We start from the raw sequence: 20,024 nt of genomic DNA on the forward strand, positions 1-20,024 counted from the left end.
TCTGCTTCTCTGTGTTTTCCCTCATAGAAATGGGGATGGAGCCATGTTTACGTAATAGAAAAAATAACTTGCCCATAAAATCTTTGGTTTAGTTCATTTTTACCTGTGTTTTTTTTTTTTTAAAACAAAATGACATTGTTTAGTTTTTTAACAGTTCATATTTCTACTTTTAGCAGTTTATTCTTTGTAATATTTACACATTATCGTTGTCATTAAACGAAATATTCTTCATTGTACTTTTCAATGTTCATTCCCGCTTTTTTTCTTCTCCACTAAACGCTCCAGTGCGTTTGGCGTACCGCCGCTCACCGCTGGGGGCGCTGTAAACCCTCGCTGCTGCTTCACGGTGCTGGGGAGGCGTTCACGCACCGCTCGGAGAGGATACAGGGCTGATCCTTGCAGCTGCTCGGGGAACTTAAAGAGCGCATGAGGAGGCGGAGGAGGAGGAGGAGAACTTTTAATACAACAAGAGCGACTGTGGATGCGCTGCGCAATTCAGAGCGGAACAGGGGAGCGGGATTTCATCTGTGTGCAAGATAACTTTTACCGACACTTCTCGCCACACGCAACATTTATAGTTTTAACAGTTGTTGTTGCTGTATTTTATTAACGTGCAATACGAAGCTTGAGCACATTTGAAACTTTACGCCGCCTCCGTGTTTTGGACATTTGTTTGAAGTAGAAGCCGAAAAGAGTTTCTGCACCTCCGCGTGCGCGCGCGCCCCGTGGGATTTTCACGCCGTGAATAAACGGGCGAGTTGTCAAATGCAAAAGTACACGTATGAAAAAGCAATGGCTCAAGAGACAAGGAACGGAGGAACGTCCACGTTAAACAACAGCAACGGCTTTGACAACAGCAAGAAGAAAGCGCTGATAGCGCTCGACATCTTCTGTCTGCTGCTCGGTAAGCTACGAGTTCATTCAGTAAACCGAAATAAAACCTCTATTTACTGTGACAGCTAGAAGGAAAGCGTTTGTCAATAATGAGGAATAAGAGAAGGTTTTCCTGAGTGACAGCATGGTTTAGTGTGTGTGTTTTGAAGTGTTGCCCCCTGCCCTTTTACTGGCCCTGTGACACCCCGCCAGTACCCCATAATCCTGTTCATGTGACCTTAAAAGCCCCAGAGGTGCCATTTAATCCTGAACTTCCCACAGAGTGAGTGAAATTAATAATAATAATAATAACATTATTATTATTATTATTATTATTATTGTTATTATTATTATTATTAATGATGATAATAAGTAAGGGATTGTGTCAAGATGATTAAAATGTCTTCACAATTAAAAGTTAATCAATTACTAATCAATTATTAAATAAATCAATTAATTGTTTTGCGTCATTAAAAAAAATCCTAATATTTTCTGGTTCATTTTACTAGCTGGTTTACTCCTTTCGGGCAGGAAACTGAATTTTTTTGAGCTGTTGCCAAAACAAAGTATTTAAAAAACATCATCTTGGGCTCTGGATAACACTGATCAATATTTTTCATGTTTTTTTTTTTTTGTTTGTTTTTTATGGATGTAACAACCAACTAATAATGAAAATAATTGTTTGATTCTAAAAATAATAATTAGTTGCAGCCGTGAATGTCTTTTGTAAGTTTGTGAGTTTTGTCCTGAATTGTTATTCCGTCAGCATCATCTGTTACAGCTGCTTTTTTCTCCCCCCCTTTTTTTTTTGAGTGAGCCAAGTTCTAGCTCCAATAAACTTCTTTCCTCTTTGTTTTCAATTTCCCCCTCTCTCTCTCTGTCTCTGTCTCTCTCTCTCTCCCTTTTCTCTCTTAAGGGGTAAGGGGTTAAGGGAGTTGTGCCGAACCTCCACACATTCTCTATTTGAGCCTTGCAAATCCCTGGCCAGCTGCCCCCGATCACTTCAAATTGCTTTCTGTATCTGGCTCTTTTTCTCCATTTATGTCCAGGGGAATGTGTGCAGTAATTGCTTAAGCATGTGTTGTGGCAGGAGAGTGGCTCTCCATTCTAATAGAGAGTGGACTGGAGGAGCAGGCTTTCAGGGAGCAGGTGGGATCCACACCAGCAGCTTTAAAGCTGCAGTGCCTTTGGATTTCTTACCATCTAAAGTATAAAAATAATTTTCTGCGGCACCATTATTCTTTAGTGTTCAGATAAAGGATTCTTGATCTTAAGTCCCAGATATGGTTAAAAAAAAATCACCTTGTTGAAAAACAGTTAAGGATTTTGACCCAGGTGGGTTAAAATACAGTGACAAGACACCATGACACATGCATCATAGACGATGTGCAGGGGCTTCTTTTGGTCAATGGTAACATTGTGTTGGTGGCCTGGAGGTTCGCGGGGTAGCCCACATTCCCTGCCAGACAGGAATTTCCTTAAGGTGCCCTTGAGCAAGGTCCTTAATCCTCACTTTGCTGTCAGTTTGATGTTGTACACCTTGCATGGAGCGTACTGACATTGTTTTAAGTGTGTGTGGATGGATGTGTTAGTGCGAGGTGTCATTGTAAAGCATTTTAATGTCAACATCAGGTGGAAAAATGGTATCGAATTGCAGTCCATTTGCCATTTACAGCTACTAAACATAGGCAGGCACACAGAGTTCCTGTTGGGAAGCACTCAGGACAAAAAGTGGAGGTATTCCACACTAAAATTTGCTGGATATCTTCCGGACAGCACTCACGCGGGTCTGCTGTGTCAGTTGTCAACACTAACATTAGCTACAGTTACGTTGTTTGTACTTGGTTTACCAAAATATGTCTGTGGGGAAACCAGTATTTATCATAGCTTATAAGTCTCTCTGTTTATTTTTCTGAGTTAGAAATTCCAAGTTTCCATCAAATGCAGCAGAATGCAGAACTTCAAACCTTGCTCATGCACTTCCCTACTTCATGCCCTCTGCAGGATCTCATCTCGGAAACACACGGTATTTTCCATGAAATTCCCTCCCAGCTAAAAGCCTTACAGCAATAAAATAAGAATAAAATTAGCTGTCATTTTGTGGAAAATCGCAAATTGAGAGGGAGTTCACCTTTAATGACCAAAGTCGCGCTTCAACTGCACAAGTATGTGATAGCACCACATGAGGTTTTCCAGCTGCCGTCTCCTCAGTGTGGCGCAGGAGACACAGACACGGAGTTTTTATGAAACAACCCCAGACAGAGATGCACTGTTTCATCCACACTCATATAACGATACAAGCTTTGAGTGCATGTGGAGTGAATTTCCTGCACAAACCGGCTTCCTTTAGTGGTAAAGCTGTGCACGGTACTCTGTGCACCGTGCATGTAAATACACACAAACACAGACACAAATGGGCACACGGGTCCTTCTTTGTCATGCTAAGCGCAGTCTGGCTGATTGGTCGTGGTCTGTGGGAGTGCATGCAGGGGGATGAGTGCAGGAGGAGGAGTGTCGGGAGGGAAGGAGAAAGCGGGGAGTTATCACAGGGTCCTGGATGAGGAATGCGGGCGTGTGGAGGCCCAGAGAGGCATGTGTCATCTTTCACGGCCTTCATTCTGTTTGTTCATTGGAATAAATCAATGAGTCAGATTAGTTGGTCAATGGAAAATTAAGTTTTGTTCATCAAAAAAGTTGCTAAATACTTTTCTGAAGTAATAAATTGATAAACAACTAGTATGACTTTCTCTAAAGGGAATATTTTGTTTTATATTAGTGTACTGAGGCACTTTATGTCAGTGTCAGATTTTCAGCTGCGACACTCAACACTTCACTTTGACATAGTGTAAAGGTGCGCTGACACTTGCACAACTTTGATGTAAGCACTTGCACGCCCTGTGTCATGTAGGAGACAGACGTCTCGTCTTTAACGGGTGTAGACTGAACATTAGAAGTACGCAAGCGCATGCAACTGCACAAAGAGAATTTTGAAATGTTCAAAAAATCTTTTACGCGTAAATGTCATGCAACGCGGCACAATCTGCTCGCCAACACTACGCGCAGCTCAGCAAGTCGAGAAAAGAAGAAGTGAACAGAGCGAGTGGTTGCGTCAGCACACTGCATCAGAGCAAAGCTCGCCTGAACGATTATAACGAGACGTTAAATCCATCATAAACATACTTTTACAGCTGCACACAAGAAGGAAAGAACATGCAACTGTTTTACCAAGTCATGACAATGTAAACATGAAAAACAATTACCTTTATAGATGGCTCCAATGCCTTTCTCCAGCTCGCGCGTGGAGAAAATGATTAATCCACTATGAAATATCTATTTTATATACACAGCATCCAGAGCAGAGCGTGTGGCAGCCGGTGGAACAAAGCACGGCGTCCTGTTGGGAACACAGCGGGTGGGATCGTCACAACAATGTACGTGAAAGTGCGCGGATCAAAGTCGTGCAAGTGTCATGGGGCCTTCACGAAGCAACAAGATGATTTAAGTCAAGTGCAGTCAAGAAATCCTTTTTTTTACAGTGTATGAACTGTAATTTTTTTAAAACTGTTGTTTGATCAAAATGACATTTTAGTGATTAAATGGTTAGTTAATTTTAAAACAGTTGACAGCATAATTTCCCATGAGAATCATAAAGCAGCTATCACACCTGGCCTGTACGCCAGGTCATTACTATTATTATTATTATTATTATTATTATTATTATTATGATTATTATTTATTTATTTTAAGCTTGAGCCATTTTCCATCATCGTCTCACATTCCCAGCGATCTGGAAATGTGGCAGTGTTTGGTGAATTTCCATGAGAGACAGATGGTGAGATTGTGACCTGTTTGGTCCCGGGGGGAACCAGCTTCATAACTGGTTCTGTATCATTACCCTATTGTGGTTCCATCTCTCTGCTGCCTCCCTATTAGCCATCTGAGCCTTACAGCAGCCGGTCACATAACCCCCTCATTAAAACTGGAGAGGTTTAACCTCTACCTCTCCAAGCCTCAGCCACTTCAATCCAGAGCCGCTGCACAAATATTTTCCAGAATTTCTCAAATTCTTCATCTGGCAGCAGAGATGTGGCCAAAGACTCTTGATGTGACATCTGGTGTAATTTTGTGAGTGAAGGAGGGGCCACGGTGTGTGTATATAGTGGAGCTCAGGAAAGGGTGGGAAAGGGAAAGGTAGTGTTGGTCAGAGGTGTGGTTGTGAATTGAAATCCTGTCCAGTTTTTTTTAACCTTATAGCACATTTCTATTATCCCTCCACCTTGTTCGCTCTGCACTTGTGCCAGTGTTCCCTCTTGCCTGTGTACAGCAGAAATTAAATTAACCAGTCCACATTAGAAGGGGAAGACCTTAAATCAAATAATATACAGCCTCTTTCATTCATGTGCTGCGAACCCGAACTAGTTTAGATGCTACCAGGAAGAGCTGCATGTGGGAATGTAAATGTACGAACTAGCTGGACAGGACAGCCAGCTTCCTTGCACAAATATCATTTGACGACTGATTTAGTGCATGTTTGCGTAGATTTACAGTGAGTGTGTAGGTCTGCTGCTGGCACGGCTACCATGCAACTAATGCAAATTCAAAATAATATAAGTATTTGTCAGTAAAGAAGAAAAAGAAGGGCCAGTTATACAAAGATGCCAATAAAAACGTGTCACTGGAGAGTCAAGATTTGGAAACTTGTATTAGCAAGGGCTTCGTCTCACTTAGCAAGAATGAGCACGAATCAAGCCGACCCAGGTGGAATGTCATAGAATCCATAATTCGTGCCACATCTGGGAGGAAATAAGAAATGTGGAGGACACCCGTCCGACTACACAGACTGTGCTTGGACCCACCCCGACTGATTCGTACACATCCCATGTGCATGAGCCTCCGAATGCAGTATAAATGTGGGTGAAACACATTAGGATAACCTTGACAGCTGACAGAATGCAGTGTGAATATGATTAATGCACTTACATTGCTGCACGCGTGATTTCTGATTACGGGTGGAAGAAATATAATCCAACGGCACTCAAGGTGTGCTTGTGGTGTGTTCAGGCACAGTCAGGACATTCAGCCAGCATCCGTAATGGTGGAATATTTCAAATGTTATCAGAATGCTTTGAATGCTGTTCTCATGCCATACGAATATTTAGATTGCAGTCAGATTGTGGTCAGACTGCACTCCGCCCGTCGTTTGGTACGTTTCAACCTCGATTGTTTGCACATGTGCAAAACATTCAGGGTGGCCACAGAAATCTGCCCGACTGCCAGACCGCTCTCAGAATGCTGTCCGAAGTCCTCAAATGCACCTCGACGCTCCCGGTGTCGCAGATCAAATGGTCCCCCTAAAAATCGGTCCCCCCGATGATGCAGTGATGATGCGGTTCACGGATTAACACCTCGTTTCTGCTTCAAACTGCACTCCAGTCATCACCTATCCCCACAACAGATATCTGAAGCTTTTGTGCAACAATCATTTCCACATCAATTCAGCATTATTTAATCATAAAAGACGGCGGACCTGATCAGAGCGTCGTGGCTAAACGACCAGCTAGCTGATGCATTCACTGCGCATCAGATATTTCAAAGCGTCACAGAATTTCACCTCGTTTCTGCTTAAAATGGTCTCGTTTCTACTTAAAACTGACTTTAGAATGATTTAAGAGGTTTTACCTTTATCATCTGATGGTTAATAATCCCATTAATCCCTTTAATTGCTTTGGATGAAGAGACTCTGTCTCACACGTGCTGCTGTGGTCTGAAATGACGCATGCGCAGATGCAAAAGGCGGACCAATTTTTAGGGGTGGACCATTCGGTCTGCGACACAGGCACTCACTCGGCCTCATTCAGCCTCTAGTGTGATGAAGGTATAAGGGATGATTCCAAAATTATCATAGAAATGATAACAAGAGTGATTTTCTCCTGAACAGTCTACCTACTAGGGGAGCTATGACCACTACCTTTGTACCCCACCTAGGACTAAACCAAACCAACTTTTTTAGGTTCCTTAGATGACCCCAACACACAATCAGGATGTTCTCAAAAATAAAAACTGGCCTCAAGCCAGTTATCCAAGATGGCGTCCAAGATGACCGCCAAAATAGGGTTTTTCACAAAAACACCTTTAAACAACATATAAACAACTTAAATATCACAGAGATTCGATGATAAGGGTCTATTGGCAGCCATGTTGGACGCCATTTTGAATTTTAAACCCATGAATGAATTTTGTTTAAGCACAAATGAGTTTGCTGTGACCTGCAATGGTCTACCCATTGAATCTCTGTGATATTTAAGTTGTTTATATGTTGTTTAAAGGTGTTTTAGTGAAAAACCCTATTTTGGTGGCCATCTTGGACGCCATCTTGGATAACTGGCTTGAGGCCAGTTTTTATTTTTGGGAACATTCTGATTGTGTTTTGGGGTCACCTAAGGGACCTAAGAACGTTGGTCTGGTTTAGTCCTGGGGGGGGTGGGTGCAAAGGTAGTGGTCGTAGCTCCCCTAGTAACCCAGATGCCACCCTTTGTTGAAATCAAATGGAGTATGTCTAGTGGGTGAGAACACATATAACATGGACAAGCTACTATTCCTTGACACGTGTCAAAGGTCAACTCTGGACAATGTCCATGAGTAATTCTCTAGACACCTGGTTCCAAATTTTGTTTGCGCTCAACTTGTCAAAATTAACATTTACTTGATAATCTATTTAAAAGCATTTTCTACTAGAGAAGTGGGTAGAACTACAATGTCAATTCTAGGCTCAGCCTTTCTTAGGTATAAATTGGGGGGATTGGTGCTCTGAAGAAATAAGGTTGGGACCCACTGCTCCAGACATTGTTCAGAGATCATATGACAAAACAGTACTGCAAAACATTTGAGCACACTTGAAATATTTAGTCATTCAACAAAGAAATAACTTTTCGGTACTGTACTTTTTCAATATACGTTTGAAAAATGCCTCAGTGTTTTGCCACACAAGAGATGAGTTGTTTTCTAAATCTCTCCTAGAGGATTATAATCTAACTGTGAGCAGAAGCCCTCACACATATACCCAAACATGTGATTGTGTCTACAGCTGCTGAAAGTTATGTGTGTGGAGAACAGTTTGCTCCTCAGGGTGTCACGAGTCAGTACATCAATGTGGTTAATAAATGATGCTCAGTGCATCATAAAACATCACATTTTTCTCAGTACTCCAAAATAAAAAATATACAGCTTTGCACTTAGAAAACGTATGACTAGAAAAACACATGAGTTACCACTTGCTTAAATTTAGATTAAAAAGAGTTGGATTGTAAAGTAGTTAAACAGTGAGCCCGTTAACATGCACACTAAAAACCCGATCATTGTCTGATTACTGAAGTTATCTGATTATTCGCAAAATGCGTTATGCTTTATCAGATAATGACTGTTATCTGATTATGAGAAATTGGATTAACACGCCTAGATTTCTTCCCAAGAGTATGATATTTTCGGTACATGCAGCCCGATAATCTGATTTATTTCATTCTTTTACATCTGCGCTGTGTAAAAGCAGTTGCCATGCGAATTTCCAGAGGTACAGCGGGACACACTGTTGTCTTGTCAGGGCTTATAACATCTTTCATCAGATCACAACGTTCCATGAATGCTCTCCAAAATACTCGGAGGTTCTCTCTCCATTGTGCGTCTGTGAATTCCTTGAGCGCCATTCTCTCCCACCAGTCCTTACACCAAATGTGCATTCAGCCGGGTGGGTACCTGCTGCACATTTCATATGGTGCTATATCTCACACTTGATGTTTTAGGGTTTGTGGACTCAGTGAGTGAGTGGGTCAACAAAAATTCCTAAAGTAAAGGCCCCCTGACACTTGCACAACTTTGATCCGCGCACTTGCACGCACATCGTCATGACGATCCCACCTGCTGTGTTCCCAGTTGGATGCAGTGCTTTGGTCCACTGGCTGTCATGTGTTGTGCGCTGGACGCTGCATATACGAGGTGTATTAGATAAGAAACCAACACTTTTATTTTTTTTTAACTATATGGATTTGAATGATGTGTGATTACACCAATCATGCTTGAACCCTCGTTCGCATGCGTGAGTTTTTTCACGCGTCGGTGACGTCATTTCCCTGTGGGCAGGTCTTGAGTGAGATGTGGTTTAGCCCTCTCGGCTGAATTCCTTTGTTTCACACGCTACTCGAGACGGCGCGCGTTGCTTTATCAAAATTTTTTCTGGACCTGTGAGGAATATCCGAGTGGACACTATTCAAGAAATTTAGCTGGTTTTCGTTGAAAAGTTTAACGGCTGATGAGAGATTATGGGGTGTTTCTGTCGCTGTAAGGACTTCCCATGGAGCGGGACGTCGCGCAGCGCTTCCAGGCGCCATCGTCGGCCTGTTTCGAGCTGAAAACATCCTAATTTAAGGCTTAATTCACCCAGGACATCGTGAGAGAACAGAGAAGATTCAGAAGAGGCCGGCATGAGGAATTTATGCGGACATTCCACTGTTTAAGGACATTATTTTAATGAAAGACGTACGCGCAAATTTGCCGAGTCGTTTCCGTGACGACTCGCAAATCTGTGTGTGCCGCGACAGGAAAAACACCTCCGTGTTGAAAACCATTTGTAAAATTCAGGCGGCTTTTGATGGCTTTCAACAAGTGAGTAACTGAGAAATTGTTTAACAGCTTGGGCATGTTCCAACTTGCCCGTTAAGGTTTCCAACGGAGGTGTTTTTCCTGTCGCGACCCCCCGCGGTCGGGTCCAGCCCGACATGCGACTCTGCCCGCACGTTCTTTCATTAGAAAATGTCCGTTAACAATGGAATGTCCGAATAAACTCCTCATGCCGACTTCCTGTGAAAGTTCTCTGTTCCCTGACGACTTACTGGGTCAACAAAGCCTGAAATGTGGAAGTTTTCAACTTGAAACGGCGAGACGCTGCCGCCTCGAAGCGCAGATCGCCATCAGGCGCCGTGGGCCGTCGTTAAAGCGACACTACCAGACCAAAATCTCTCATCAGCCGTTAAAATTTTTACCGAAAACCAGCTGAATTTATCGAATGGTGTCCACTCAGTTGTGCCTTACAGTTTTGAAAAAATTTTGATCAAACAAAGCAGCAGTCTCTGAGCCATTCCTAAACAATGAAAAAATCAACGAGAGGGTGGGCCACTCCTCACTCAAAGACTGCCCACAGGCGAATGACGTAACCGACAGGCGTGAAAAAGCTCTCGCATGCCCATGAGGGTTCAAGCATGTCTGATGTAATCACACGTGATTCAAATCCATATGGTTTTTGAAAAAAATAATAAGGTCGGATACTTTTCTAACAGACCTCGTATAAAATAATTATTTCGTAGGGGATTAATCATTTTCTCTTCGAATTGGCTGTTGAAAACATCTCTAGTTGCTTCCGGAATCATATAGCTCATATAGAATATATAGATCATATAGAATACACAGCTGCAGCTTTTCCCTCGTGTGCCCGCTGAACGAGGTGGAGAAAGCATTTGGAAATGTCTAAAAAGGTAATTACTTGTGATGCTTATATTGTAATAGCTTGGTAAAACAGTTGCATGTTATTTTCTTCTTGTGTGCAGCTGTAAAAGTATGTTTATGATGGATTTAACATCTTGTTCTAATTGTTCAGATGAGCTGCACTGTGATGTGGTGCACTGATGCAATCACTCGCACTCACCTGCAGTGTTTTTGAATTGTTTATGTAATGTTCACGTGAGGTTCACGTAATTAATATGTGATGGAGATTTTGAACATTTCAAAATTTTGTTTGCCCACTTGCACAAAGCTGTGCACAGCTTACAACAAGTTGAGACGAGTTTACTCTTGTGCACGGCAGAGTGAGCCGCGCAAGTGCGCGGATCAAAGTCGTGCAAGTGTCAGGGGGCAACATCACGACATCTGTCATGTCATGCTTTAGTAATTTGTGGGTGTCAAGAGTCAGTAGAACAAATTACATTGTAATGGACATCACAGACTCCCACATGAGTACATGTATGTACTCCACGTGCTTCGGTCCTCCTGTTGACTTTTTTTTTCAGTTTATTCTTGTTTTAGGGCCCGGTCCCACTGGGGAGAGGATTAATTGCGCATGAATTGCATTTGTTGTCGTCCGCAACAAAAATGGCCAAAAACGACAAATGTCCCAGTATGAATTACAGATATATTAATAATATATAGCGAATATATGATGAACAATCATGGTTGTATAACGCATGTAGTGAGGAAACGGATCTGACACATTGCAGTTATCACGGCAGTATTATGGCCGTATTATGAATGCATCACGCACGTGTTGCACGTGCACGGCATCTGCATTGTGGTCATAAAAGAAGCGCACTCGGGCCATCGGCATCACTATTCACACCAACAATACAGCCTCTGGAGCATTTGCTGGACTTGGACAAGTTGACTGGAGTAAACAAGCAGTGAACAGGGCGAGTGGAGACGTCAGTGGATCGCATCAGAGCGCAGCTCGTGTGAACGATTATAACAAGAAGTTAAATCTGTTACAAACATAGGAATAAATACTGTAACAGCTGCAGGCAAGAAGGAAAAAACATGCAACTGTTTTATCAAGCCTTGACAATGTAAACAAGTCAAATAATTACCTTTTTAGACAGCTCAAAATGCTTTCTGCAGCTTCCTCTGTGATTCAGGAGGTGATTAGAGCCGTTTTCAACAGCCAATTTGCAGAATAAAATGAATAATCCACCACACAATAATTATTTTATATACACAGCATCCAGTGCAGAGCGCATGGCAGCCGGTAGAACAACGGCGTCCAGCTGTGAACACAGCGCATCTGATTTGCATCCGCCGCAAATCAGATGCAAAGCAGATGTAATAAAAACGCTTTATTCGTGGCCAATCTGTATGCAGTCGCTACAGCTTATTTTAGTTCATGATGTGGACATGATGGGTACACAAAATATCCGTTTTACACACTGTCCCAGTCCACTGCCAAGCTGCAAATCCCTGTCAGTTGCGGATATCAGCAGATGACGGTGAATATACAGCGCATATATGAGTATGTATTGTGTATGTATTGAATATGTATGGAGTATGTAATCAATCAATCAATCAATCAATTTTATTTATATAGCGCCAAATCACAACAAACAGTTGCCGCAAGGCACTTTATATTGTAAGGCAAGGCCATACAATAATTACGTAAAAACCCCAACGGTCAAAACGACCCCCTGTGAGCAAGCACTTGGCGACAGTGGGAAGGAAAAACTCCCTTTTAACAGGAAGAAACCTTCAGCAGAACCAGGCTCAGGGAGAGGCAGTCTTCTGCTGGGACTGGTTGGGGCTGAGGGAGAGAACCAGGAAAAAGACATGCTGTGGAGGGGAGCAGAGATCAATCACTAATGATTAAATGCAGAGTGGTGCATACAGAGCAAAAAGAGAAAGAAACAATCAGTGTATCATGGGAACCCCCCAGCAGTCTAAGTCTATAGCAGCATAACTAAGGGATGGTTCAGGGTCACCTGATCCAGCCCTAACTATAAGCTTTAGCAAAAAGGAAAGTTTTAAGCCTAATCTTAAAAGTAGAGAGAGTGTCTGTCTCCCTGATCTGAATTGGGAGCTAGTTCCACAGGAGAGGAGCCTGAAAGCTGAAGGCTCCGCCTCCCATTCTACTCTTACAAACCCTAGGAACTACAAGTAAGCCTGCAGTCTGAGAGCGAAGTGCTCTATTGGGGTGATATGGTACTATGAGGTCCCTACGATAAGATGGGACCTGATTATTCAAAACCTTATAAGTAAGAAGAAGAATTTTAAATTCTATTCTAGAATTAACAGGAAGCCAATGAAGAGAGGCCAATATGGGTGAGATATGCTCTCTCCTTCTAGTCCCCGTCAGTACTCTAGCTGCAGCATTTTGAATTAACTGAAGGCTTTTCAGGGAACTTTTAGGACAACCTGATAATAATGAATTACAATAGTCCAGCCTAGAGGAAATAAATGCATGAATTAGTTTTTCAGCATCACTCTGAGACAAGACCTTTCTAATTTTAGAGATATTGCGTAAATGCAAAAAAGCAGTCCTACATATTTGTTTAATATGCGCATTGATTGACATATCCTGATCAAAAATGACTCCAAGATTTCTCACAGTATTACTAGTGGTCAGGGTAATGCCATCCAGAGTAAGGATCTGGTTAGACACCATGTTTCTAAGATTTGTGGGGCCAAGTACAATAACTTCAGTTTTATCTGAGTTTAAAAGCAGGAAATTAGAGGTCATCCATGTCTTTATGTCTGTAAGACAATCCTGCAGTTTAGCTAATTGGTGTGTGTCCTCTGGCTTCATGGATAGATAAAGCTGGGTATCATATGTGTAACAGTGAAAATTTAAGCAATGCCATCTAATAATACTGCCTAAGGGAAGCATGTATAAAGTGAATAAAATTGGTCCTAGCACAGAACCTTGTGGAACTCCATAATTAACCTTAGTCTGTGAAGAAGATTCCCCATTTACATGAACAAATTGTAATCTATTAGATAAATATGATTCAAACCACCGCAGCGCAGTGCCTTTAATACCTATGGCATGCTCTAATCTCTGTAATAAAATTTTATGGTCAACAGTATCAAAAGCAGCACTGAGGTCTAACAGAACAAGCACAGAGATGAGTCCACTGTCTGAGGCCATAAGAAGATCATTTGTAACCTTCACTAATGCTGTTTCTGTACTATGATGAATTCTAAAACCTGACTGAAACTCTTCAAATAGACCATTCCTCTGCAGATGATCAGTTAGCTGTTTTACAACTACCCTTTCAAGAATTTTTGAGAGAAAAGGAAGGTTGGAGATTGGCCTATAATTAGCTAAGATAGCTGGGTCAAGTGATGGCTTTTTAAGTAATGGTTTAATTACTGCCACCTTAAAAGCCTGTGGTACATAGCCAACTAATAAAGATAGATTGATCATATTTAAGATCGAAGCATTAAATAATGGTAGGGCTTCCTTGAGCAGCCTGGTAGGAATGGGGTCTAATAGACATGATGATGGTTTGGATGAAGTAACTAATGAAAATAACTCAGACAGAACAATCGGAGAGAAAGAGTCTAACCAAATACCGGCATCACTGAAAGCAGACAAAGATGACGATACGTCTTTGGGATGGTTATGAGTAATTTTTTCTCTAATAGTTAAAATTTTATTAGCAAAGAAAGTCATGAAGTCATTACTAGTTAAAGTTAAAGGAATACTCGGCTCAATAGAGCTCTGACTCTTTGTCAGCTTGGCTACAGTGCTGAAAAGAAACCTGGGGTTGTTCTTATTTTCTTCAATTAGTGATGAGTAGTAAGATGTCCTAGCTTTACGGATGGCTTTTTTATAGAGCAACAGACTCTTTTTCCAGGCTAAGTGAAGATCTTCTAAATTAGTGAGATGCCATTTCCTCTCCAACTTACGGGTTATCTGCTTTAAGCTGCGAGTTTGTGAGTTATACCACAGAGTCAGGCACTTGTAAGGCGGATGTCATCCGCAGCCAAAAATCCTGGTAATGGAAAAAACGTGCCTCTGCCGATAATTGCGGACGTGTGCGGGTGTTGGCCGACTCATACAAGCATGTTTCACGCATATTGCGGATGTTAAGCGAATATGAGCCAATTTTGTGCGCAATGCATACGCAAATCCTCCTAAACGCCAGCGGGACAGGGCCCTTATACAGACAAGGTCAGAAGTCTTCGGGCACAACACAGCTCAGATGTATTCCTCTTGCTATGGCATGTCCAGCACGATGGTGGGCCCGATCTGACTGTGACAGCTGATCTGATAAGCCCGTAATGAGAGGCTGTGTTTGGTATTTAAGCTGTGATTGCATCATACCTTTGTGTTAGATCTGAGGATTCAGGGGGCGGTCTGCAGTTAGTTGTGATGGATATTTATGTTACGGCTGCAGAGCAAGCTGAAGTCAGTCTTATTATCAGGGTGAGGAGTGTCCCCAGAGTGTAGAGCATCATTATCTCATTTTTACATAATAAGATAAAGATCAGCAGATGCACATGACAACAGCTGCAGCCACAGGACTCCTCGCCCTGGAAGAAACCTTTTAAGTGCAGTTTTGTTTGTGTACTGTGATGGAGAGCAGCAGTGGTATTTTGTGGCCTGCTCAGCATGCTGCTGTGACATGTGGCTTGTTTCTTTGGATGCAGACAAACCCGTCGGGTTTCTGCATGCTTCAGGCTCTGAGTTGAGGTGCATCGGAGTGAGCTCGCATGTGTGTATGTGTGTGTGTGTGTGTCCCATGGGATTTATGAGGGCGACGGAGTGCCCAGAGCTGTCATTAGATGGTCTCTACAGCCTCAGGGTGAAACATTGTGTCAAAGCGTAACGTGTATGTTTGCAGTGTGCGTGTGGGTAGCATGTGTGTGAGGCAGCTGTGGGGAAATTGTGTGCATGTGTGCGTCCCATGTGGTTCTCGTGGGCAGGCTGAAGGCATCGGGCAGTCTGCTGTGACTGTGTCCTTTTATGTTGGAACAGAAACCAGACACCCTCATGTCTTTCAACTCTGTCCCATTCACCATTTAAAACAAAGACTGAACTCTGAACAGTGAATGAACAGGATCTTGTAGTTCACACGCTCACGACAATAGTGCAGTAAAGTTTCTATTCTGTCTCACTCCAGTTTCTCATCCTTGATTGTATCCCTTTCAGGTAAACATTCTCCAGTTGTGTATTTAGTTAGATGTGGATTATCGGGCTCGACCATAAACTGTTGTTAGGAGTTGTTCTTGCATGTGTTTAAAGCTTGTGTTTGGGTTTTTAGGGATGCTGTAAATTAACATTCTGTGTGTGGGCGCTGAGATTACTCATAATCGGCCATTACGTCTAAGAAATAAGACATCTGAGTTTACAGGCTATCACTCATGAGTATAAACTATAAAAAGTGTGCAGTGTTTTTACTCAACTCTCTGATTCCCTTGCAGAGCTGAAATGATTATCAGTCAATACAGAGAGAGAGAAAAAAATCCTCAACTCTTTTAACCACCAGGTCTGGGAGCATGCACTGGTCCACTATATCCACCACACCATGGAACTGCCCAGATTTGAACCACATTGGCAAACAACCAATGATTACTAATCATTTAGGACTAAATTAGTAAAGACCGGTGTATTGTTAAACGCAGTACTGCTTTCGGTACTGGAAAACTTAAGGAAATAAATTTCTTTATCGCTGCATGGAAGTCTCTCTCTCTCTCTCTCTCTCTCTCTCTCTCTCTCTCTTGTAGCCTGTATATGTGCAGAGTGAAGGCAGGTCTTCTGGTTTGTCTCTCTCTTTCTGGGTCTCTCAAAGTGTTGCTGCATTAAATTGTTTCTGTTAAGGTGTATGTAGAAAATAATGCTTTGTTTTTTTTTTTTCTTAATTGGATACTTTTTTCCACCAAAAGGCAACAATAAGAATACCATTAAAGTTTTGGACCAATAAGCAGTACCACTAAGAGTGCGAGCAGTTCCATTAAAATCTTGATGCTATCCCTAGTTGTTATGCATCTTAATCATTTCTTATTAGCAGTCAACATTTTAAAGTCCAGACTTCTGTAAAAACTCAATCCCTACATTCCACCCATTGTCCACACAGCTCCACCTGGTACCAACCCCTGGCAGGAATTAAAATAGCATCAAAAATATGGTACAAACCAGAGTTATTAGGACTTTGTTTTTGTTTGTTTTTTTTCATTGATGCACTGTTGTGCATCTCTGTGTGCACAGTGTACATGGACCTTGCACATCCCATGTAACACTTTCTGAGTATTGCAACGTTTTGATGCAAGAAATAAACTGCTCTGAAGTTTAGACCAGTTCTTTGGCAGTTTTTTGCTTCCTTTGTATCCTCATGATCACATTACATCTGCAGTGTGCCTGACCACACCTCATTTTAGGTAAATGGGCCAGTGGGCGTACAGACGAGCACAAGTACAATAATATTTAAAGAACACGCAGAGTGGAAACTGCGGTTCTTTCCGCCAAAAAATAGAGCTAAAAATAGCTTTACCTGACCACCTGACAGTTTTTTGGGGGTATTTGGTTTAAAAAATCCAAACAAGTCATTAAATAACTCTGAAAAAATATGTGACAAATTACATCCAGCCCTATTTGTTAGTGTCACATGATTTAACACAGGGGTGTGCAACATTGTGCCATGAAGGACCAAGATAGTGCAGGTTTTTCTGGCAACAATGCACCTCGGGTGATTTTACTGATGAACACCTCCCCTCATCTTAAAGACCCGATCCTCTGTGAAATCACCTGCTGAACTGACCATCGTCTTCATGGCACACTATTGTCCATCTCTGATTTAATACCTGGTCACATTATGTTAAAGATAGTGTAATCTTTTCCACTAATACACATAGAATAAAGACCATGGGGGGGGGGGGCTACTACTTCTGAACATTCTTATTGTTTAATGTAAATGAGATGTGCCGATTCTGTGCAGAAGAGCCGCTCCTCCACGCAGTCTGGTGTCGGTCCTTCTCCCTGCTGTTTAGCCCGGCCCCTCAGTCTGTCACTTTCTCGAACTACAAATAAACTTTAATGCTCTGTTTTTGTGAACGTACTGTCTGCATTGAGAAATGGGTGGGTGCATGGGGAGGGGTCAGTGAGGTTTCGCTGTTTCACTGAGAATAATACTCCCTTTGAAGACTCTTTGTTTCATTAATGAGGACCAATCGGCCAGTGGCAGACAGGCGGAGGACGGAATTGTGGGAGGGGAAAGGAGTGAGAGGGAGAGAGAGAGTGCAAATCCTCCTTCAGGCCAGTTGATAATCTGGCGGTGGTTTATGACAGCTGCTGCTGCTTGTGGTATTGTTAGCCCTATTGGTGACCGGATTGTAGGCTGTAGCGCTTATCTGCTTAGCTGTGACCTGCACCAATCAGCTCTGTATCTTTATTGGCGGAGGCCTTATCTACGCCGCAGTCACTGAAGCCTGTCATGTTTACATACAGAGAGCTGGTAAAGGAGGATGCACCACTAGAAAGCAGAAAGAGCTGCAGCCTTCATACCGTAGAGCCCATTGTATTCAGTTGGTAAACATGAAGCGTTCACAGGTGAGATGGATGAAGATTGTAAGAAAAAGGGAGGAATGTGGTGAAGTTTAGGAGGGCACTGTCCACATGTAGGCATCGGGTTTCAAAGATTGTGCAGCACTCTTCTCTGCAGCAGGGCTTTTGTCCCATAGGGTAATATCACAATTATGGCAACACCAGTGGAACACCCAGCCGGCCAAGCAGCCGAACGGGCCTCTGGGCACTGCTCAAGTTTCCCTTCAATAGAGCAGCTGTGCGTTCATCCTCCCCTTTCAGCCAACATTATAGGAACATAATGTCTTCACCAGCTGCACGTGATGACTTTTAAACACAATATAAAAATACTTGACTTAATAACAGGGACCATTGTCACAGGTATAGCTAGAATGGATAGATTCTGGGTTAAAACGTCAGCCAAAATATTCCACACACGGTGGTGGCAGAAATATGCAATGTGATACTTCAAACCAAAGAAACCATTTGGTTCATAAAAAAAGACTTGCTGCTTTAAAATGCTCAAAGTACTAAATGAAACAGCTATTTGATGAAAATTATTCACTGTTTCAGAATGCTCAAAACATCAAATGAAACAGTCAACAAGAGAAAATATTCACTATTACAAAATGCAGAAAATAAAACAGAAAATAAAACAATGTCCCCAAAAAATGTTTCACTGTTTCTAAAGAAATCCTTGAAGCCTCAAGTGGACAATGGGGATTCTTTGGTTTGCAAGGTAATACACTGTAATAGGGTCTAAGTAGTATGTGCATGTGCTAGTTTGTGCACATATTATTCGAGCGGTGCATGTAATTTTATACTGCACTAGCACTGGTGCAAGTAACTTTATCCAAGTTTTATAAACTATAAGCACCAGTAGAATGAACCAGTAAAGGAATAAATAAGGAAAAAACTATATCCAGTGTGTTGTCTTCGTCTTCCCTGCGTTTTATGACTCTCACATACACAGCGAGTTGCTGTGCTCTATTTGTTGTGTTCGCGTGCGCACATGTGAACAAAGAAAAGAAAAAAAACTGGCTGCGGTTCCTCTCTCTCTCTGCTCTCAAACTCTGTCATCATTGTGTTATAAACCAGTCAGCATTTTTTTTTATTATACATCTGTGTAGTTAATAAAATTATCTTCACTGACGGTTAGTTCACACGCGCACGTGGAAAAAAAAAACAACTGGCTGCCGCTGCAGTTTCTTTACGGAACCCGGGAGAGGTCACTTAAAATGATATTTTTTTCTGGCCATGATAATTTGTGTGCACGTTTTCCTTTAATTGAGCCCACGAATGCGCACATTTTCCTTTCATTCAAAATGAACTCCATAATATGACCTAAATTGTTATCCTCACAACGGGGAGATGCTTCACCCTCAGCATCCTTTTTAATGTGCTTAAACTCCAGATGATGTCATGTTGGGTAGCCAGAGTTCTCTGTACTGTCCTTGTGCGCCCAAACCATGATGATATACAGTCTGACCAGATCCAATGCTAATGGAAATGTATTACACTGTCTGCTGGTTTGTTGACTAATAGCCAACATTGTGTCAAGACAATATTGAATAACTGATTGCACGTTTTACAAATTGTGGCCACGTTTAAGTAGATCGTGCCCTTGTTTCACTCAAACGATGCTTAAAACGTGCACACAACATCATAAAACCAGTGCAAAATATAATAAAACAAGCACACAATATCATAAAACGAGCGCACAATATAATAAAATGTGTGCATAATATAATATAACGAGTGCACAATATCATAAAACGAGCGCACAATATAATAAAATGTGTGCATAATATAATATAACGAGTGCACAATATAATAAAACAAATGCACAATATAATAAAATGTGCGCACATTCTCTCCACATGCAAAACATTTTGCGATGACACTTCCAGGGCGCCGTAGTTCCTCGCTCTCTCTCCCTTCAAACTCTGTCATAATTGTGTTATAAACCAGTCACCATTTGTTTTATTATACATCTGTTTAGTTAATAAATAAAATAATCTTCACGGACGATTAAAAAAAAAAACTGTCTGCCGCTGTTGCTGCTCTCCACTCAAACTCTCCCCAGAGAGGAAGAGTCTGACAC

General features: G+C 41.9%; 1 protein-coding gene across 2 annotated transcripts in view; it reads left to right on the top strand.

Annotated features, from left to right (window-relative positions):
• Positions 1-765: 765 nt before the first annotated feature.
• plpp3 (phospholipid phosphatase 3) overlaps positions 766-20,024 on the top strand; it is an 86,872-nt gene continuing 67,613 nt past the window's right edge. For both annotated transcript variants that reach the window (XM_034180444.1, XM_034180445.1), the window contains exon 1: positions 766-904. In XM_034180444.1, the coding sequence (XP_034036335.1) occupies positions 766-904 (139 nt within the window). The remainder of the gene's footprint in view (positions 905-20,024) is intronic.

Source organism: Thalassophryne amazonica, chromosome 10 (assembly GCF_902500255.1).
Source record: "Thalassophryne amazonica chromosome 10, fThaAma1.1, whole genome shotgun sequence".
Taxonomy (NCBI): Eukaryota; Metazoa; Chordata; class Actinopteri; order Batrachoidiformes; family Batrachoididae; genus Thalassophryne; species Thalassophryne amazonica.